Source organism: Rhincodon typus, chromosome 41 (assembly GCF_021869965.1).
Source record: "Rhincodon typus isolate 14 chromosome 41, sRhiTyp1.1, whole genome shotgun sequence".
Lineage (NCBI taxonomy): Eukaryota > Metazoa > Chordata > Chondrichthyes > Orectolobiformes > Rhincodontidae > Rhincodon > Rhincodon typus.
The window spans coordinates 10,707,609-10,712,751 of record NC_063372.1 but is presented as its reverse complement, the minus strand read 5'-3'; the positions used below and the strand labels follow the sequence as shown (position 1 = coordinate 10,712,751).

The 5,143-nt window shown below is 40.2% G+C and overlaps 1 protein-coding gene across 1 annotated transcript in view; it reads left to right on the top strand.

The window, feature by feature from the left end:
* LOC109926116 (arf-GAP with GTPase, ANK repeat and PH domain-containing protein 3-like) overlaps window positions 1–5,143 on the top strand; it is a 112,635-nt gene that overhangs the window by 511 nt on the left and 106,981 nt on the right. Inside the window, exon 2 of the mRNA XM_048618870.1 lies at window positions 5–830. Coding sequence (XP_048474827.1) covers window positions 5–830 — 826 coding nt within the window. The remainder of the gene's footprint in view (window positions 1–4; window positions 831–5,143) is intronic.

Below are 5,143 nucleotides of genomic sequence, written 5' to 3'. Positions count from 1 at the left end.
TGAGAAGAACCACAATGATCACATTCAACCGTGCCAGATGTGTGCCATTGCCAAGATTGAGGAGAATCTTGCCAGTCCTTTGGCTTTGGAGAAAATCCACACAAAAACACAGACTGAAGGCGACCATCCAAGAAGATCTGAGGGAGAAAGAGTCTTGAAAGATCAAACTGAGAAAGCCATGCGCCTTCACATCCCACCAGAGCAATCACTGGAAAGTAAATGTCCTGATATTCCAATTGAAAAGAAAGCTCAAGTTGAAAGGGACCTGCCACAAGAAAAGGCTGTGACTCTTTCTCAACATGTGGAGAAAAGCAATATAAAACCTAAGCCCCAATCTCTGCCTGTGATTGCTGAGAAAAGCCCAGGTATGCTGAGAAGTTCCAGTGGCAACCAGGGTAGAGCTGAACCAATTAAAACCTCAGGGAAAAAGGAGAAGAATCTTCGTCATACCAACTGCCTGTCTTGGCAAGAGAGTGAAACGAAGATGAAAATTCAAGTGAGTAACAGGAAGTATTCCAGAGTAGAAAGCCTGAGAAGCACGGGGGAGATGTTCCACAGGAGAGGTACACAGGTAGCAACTGAACAAGGGAAAGGTAAGAGCAGAACATTGGATAACAGTGACATTCATACTCTTTCTGAAGACCTTGAACAAGGCCGGGGCATCCCAACACCAGAGAGAACCAAGTCCAATGCACGGGATCGAAAGATGTTAAAATTTATCAGTGGAATTTTCACCAAGAGCGTGGGCGCTGTGTCTGTCTCACCTGCAGGTGGTGGATTAGCTCAAAGGGAGTTTGCTGCTGGAGCCAAAGGTCCCTCCTCAAATCAAAGTAAGCATAAAATTAGCTCAACTTACTCTTTTTAAATCAGTTTAGTGATGTTTGTCCTGGGCTGCAAAGAAATTTATCTGCTTCTTTTGAAGGAAGAAAATGTCCCCAATCCAATTTTCTTGCCTCATGTACTGAAAATGCTGAATCCTAATGGGCCATTCTGGGTTCCCTTGCATACTTCAGCCAAATGACCATTCTACATCCATGGGTCTAGACACTCAGAGGCATCACAGATAAATCTGGTATTGTCCTCACTCACCATGTGCTAGTGAGAGCTCACTTCCTAGCTGGAGTCACAGGACAACAGTTAGGAAAGAGAACCCTGGTTGTAGTGACTGTGTCTATGTTACTTGCACAGCTAGTATTGTTTTCCTTCCTCCGCTCCAATCCTAGGGTGCTGACTGAGATCATCAACTAACTTGACGCTGCTAGAGATTAAACTAGGGCTTTACAAAGAAGTGATATTTAATCAGCCATCAGTGGGACTCACTGTCACCCTACCTGCTCTGTCTGGAATATGGCTCCAGTTTGAAACAATATGGTTGACTTTTAATGCCCCCAGGACTCTCAGAGAAGAGGAATAAATGCTGTTTTATCAGATTTGCCCACAAAAAATGCTTTTAATCTAGGAAATAGAGCTGTTTCTCTTATAAGACAAAAGATTAAGGATTAATTTGACAGCAGTGTTTAATTTTATGAAGGATGGAACAGAATGGGTAAAGACAGGCTGTATCCAACAATTGACAAGCTGCAAATAAGAAGGCATAGGTATAAAATCATGTGATTTAGGACAGGGAGGAAGAGAAATGTTTTTTTTACACAGAGTTACACGGCTGTGGAATGCACTGCTGGAGTCAGTGATTGAAACAGAAATCATGTTAAGATTCAAGAATGATTGAAGAATAAAAATAATAACAGGATATGGGAGCGGAGTGCAAACATAAGATAAGGATTACAGATTATGTGGAGTTTAAACACCATCATGGACTGGTTGGGGCAAAAGGCCAGTTGCCATGTTGTCATTTCCACATCATTGTATAAACCGTAGCCTTTTTTAGATAGGTTTGGAGTATGCCAATATTCCAGTCTGTCATGTCAGAGGCTGATAGTGCCCATTTACTGAGTTCTTGACCTCAGCCATGCTGTTGGGAATGGATGTCAAGAATAAGACACTTTGCGAGAGTAAGCTTGTGTGCATCTCCTCAAATAGAACTGAGTTGGGAACAGTTTAGAACAGGATATATTAAATGGAACAGTCGTGTAGCTCATTAAAAGAAGGATAAATATTATAATGGGTACTTCTAAAAAGAGAAAAACTGGACTAAATGGAAGAAGCACTTCTTGGCCAGATGGACTTTTCTTGTCCTGGATAGTAAGAATACAGACAGTGCTGTAGAGATTGAGTAAAGGAAGAACTTCCATTTATTTATTGTATTTTATGACCTTTGGACATCCCAAAGCACTTTACAGCCAATGAAGTATGTTTGAATTGTAGTCACTGTTGTAATGAAGAAAAATCAAACAGTTGTTTTGTAGTACAGAACTTGAGTATTCCTGAAAAATTTTGTCAAAGCTTTTCATATTGCGCTCATCAGGACAATTCAGAAGAAATAGGAATGTAGAAGGAAAATAATATTTATACTGTATGAGAGGAGTGTGCTGATTGGTTGGCAAAGGAACTCCGATTAGAAGGGTAACATACTGGTTAGATGATGACTGACAGGGAATTGCTAAGTTTTATTTAAATTTTAAATTTCAAACCAGGCAGATTGACTCTGATTGGTCAAGGCATTGCCCTGAGAAATGAACCAGAGAAATTCTTTCACCTATTTTGTTGCATTGAAATAGGTGACTGTATATAAATGCTCTCTCTGTCTGCAAAGAACGAATCCGTATGTATTAATTTACATAGCTTCCAGAACATGAACATGCACCACACTGCAAGCCTGACTGACTATCCTAAATTGATGGTCAGCCCAATTCTCAAATTCGCAAATGTCCAATCATGGAATCACATCAATGTTGGACACTGTTCTGAGTTTTGCAAGCATAGGCTGCTTGGGTACGGTCAATGCCTTGCTTACTGTGAATGCCAAAAGGATATACTGTTTAATATTATCCAGTCTTTAGGATGCTAGATACCTAGCATCACACAGGGCTTTGAAATTCATATACTATATTACTGATTGTGTGATGGATAGGACTGGCAATGAACTGCCAGTCATCATCTAACTGGTGCATTCTCCATGGCAACGCCTCTGTCAATCAGAGTTCACTTCCTAATCAATCTGCACTCTTGTTTCATATAGTATAAATGTTGTTTTCCTATTACATTGTTATTTCTTGTGAATTGTCCTGATGGGTGAAAATGGGTGTATATTTTCAGCAATATCGAAATGTAAGAAATGTGCCAGCCACAAACACCGGTGAGATAATGACCAAATAATTTGTTGCATTGTGTAATGTTCATTCAGGGATGAATATTAACTAGGTCGCCAGGGAAACTCTCCCCAGGACCTTTTATATCCAATTGAATGAGCACTTAGGGCTTTGTTAGACACCTCATCTGAAAGATGTCACTGCTGATGATGCAGAACTCCCTCAGTCCTGCCCTGGAGTGTCAGACTGGAATGGAAATTATGAGGTCAAGTCTGGAGTGGAACGCAAACCCAAAATTTATGACTGTACAGCAAGTATATAAAAGCAAAGACAAATACAACTGTAAAGAGGTTGTATCCTTGTTATATAAGGTGATGTTAAGACTGTCTCGTACTGTGTGCAGTTCTGGGCCCCTAAACACAGAAAGGACTTTACTGCCCTTCCTAGGGGACATGGGACAATAAAGATCATTCCAGGTATCAAGAGCCACTCATGTGGAAAGACTAAGGAAATTGGCCTTCTTTACTAGGGCAAAGAAGATTTTGAGGTGATGCAGTGGAAGTTTATAAGTTACTGAAAGAACTTAATAAAATTGATCAGCCAATTGTAGTGAAAGTTTGAAATACGGAGGGATATCTGTTAAACATGTGTTGCTTCAGAGAGAAGGAACTGTGGACACGGAGAATACTGGCATCTCTGTATTTCTCCAAGAGGGCAGGTAACTGACCATCGAGAGTGGATCAGTTGGCTGAATAGATTTTTCTGATTTCATTTATTTTCTAAGAGGATAAATACGAGAGCAAATAGAACAATTTCACTTCCTGTATTTGTGTGTAGTGGAGATTAATCTTGTGATCACTTATGGTGTCTGTTGAGTATAATTTGTGTAAAGGAGTGAATGAGGCAATGAGCTATCGGGCCTGGAATAAAGTTTAGCGAAACAGATGGATGAAAATTTCATGTTGTTGACCAGAAGGGAACCATGTGCATTCAGAATAGACCCAGTTCCTAGTGGGGCCACAGCACAAAACTGCCTCTAATTGGCCATCTCACAAGGCCACAGGACTGCTGGTGTGGGAACTGAAATATATATTGAAATATTCGTTTAAAGTATCACTGTTTCATGAAAGAGAAAATTTTTTTGGTAAACACACTTCCATTTCAATACGAAATATTATTTTCCATGTTTTGTCATTTTTTTCTGAAAATGACACATTTCTTCTAACTTCAAAGCTTACATTCCAGAGCATTCAACTACCTTTCTTGTCAGTTAATTTACAGTCCTTGACAGCAGTTATCTCTGATCATCTGCATTAAATATTCCATGTACCAGCCACAATCCATTCACTACCAGTTCACCTGGAATGTTCCATCTTTAGAAATCAAATCTATTCGCTTTAAGTTGTACATCAATTTCCCCTCATCCTTCCAACGAGTTTTCTGTTGTTTTAAAACAAAATTGAATCAGCCAGGGCATTCTCGACCAAAACACCCTGCCCCTGCTGCCATCAAGAGTTGAATAACAGGTCCTAGCTGCATGCTAGCCTTTTGACAGAAAAGAAAATCTTCCATTTATATAATACTTTTCTTCATCTTGATCTCAACTGAGAAGTGCACACTCCAGTGTTGAAATTAGCCATACAGAGCAGGAAGGCTCTGGGTCTGTTCCCTGGGCCCCAGGCATGATGAGTTAACTGGTCTTAGCATGAATGGCACCACAATTGGTCTCATTGCCCTTGAGGTGAAGAGAAGAAAAATCATGCAGAGTTTCCACTCCTTGAGTTTGTGGAAGTGAATAGGTTTTGTATCTGGATTGTAGCCTTGATCTCGGCAATGATGCCCTTCACAGGACTAAAACATTCCAGTGCTATATAAATTGTCACAGGACTAAAACATTCCAGCGCTATATAAATTGTCACAGGACTAAAACATTC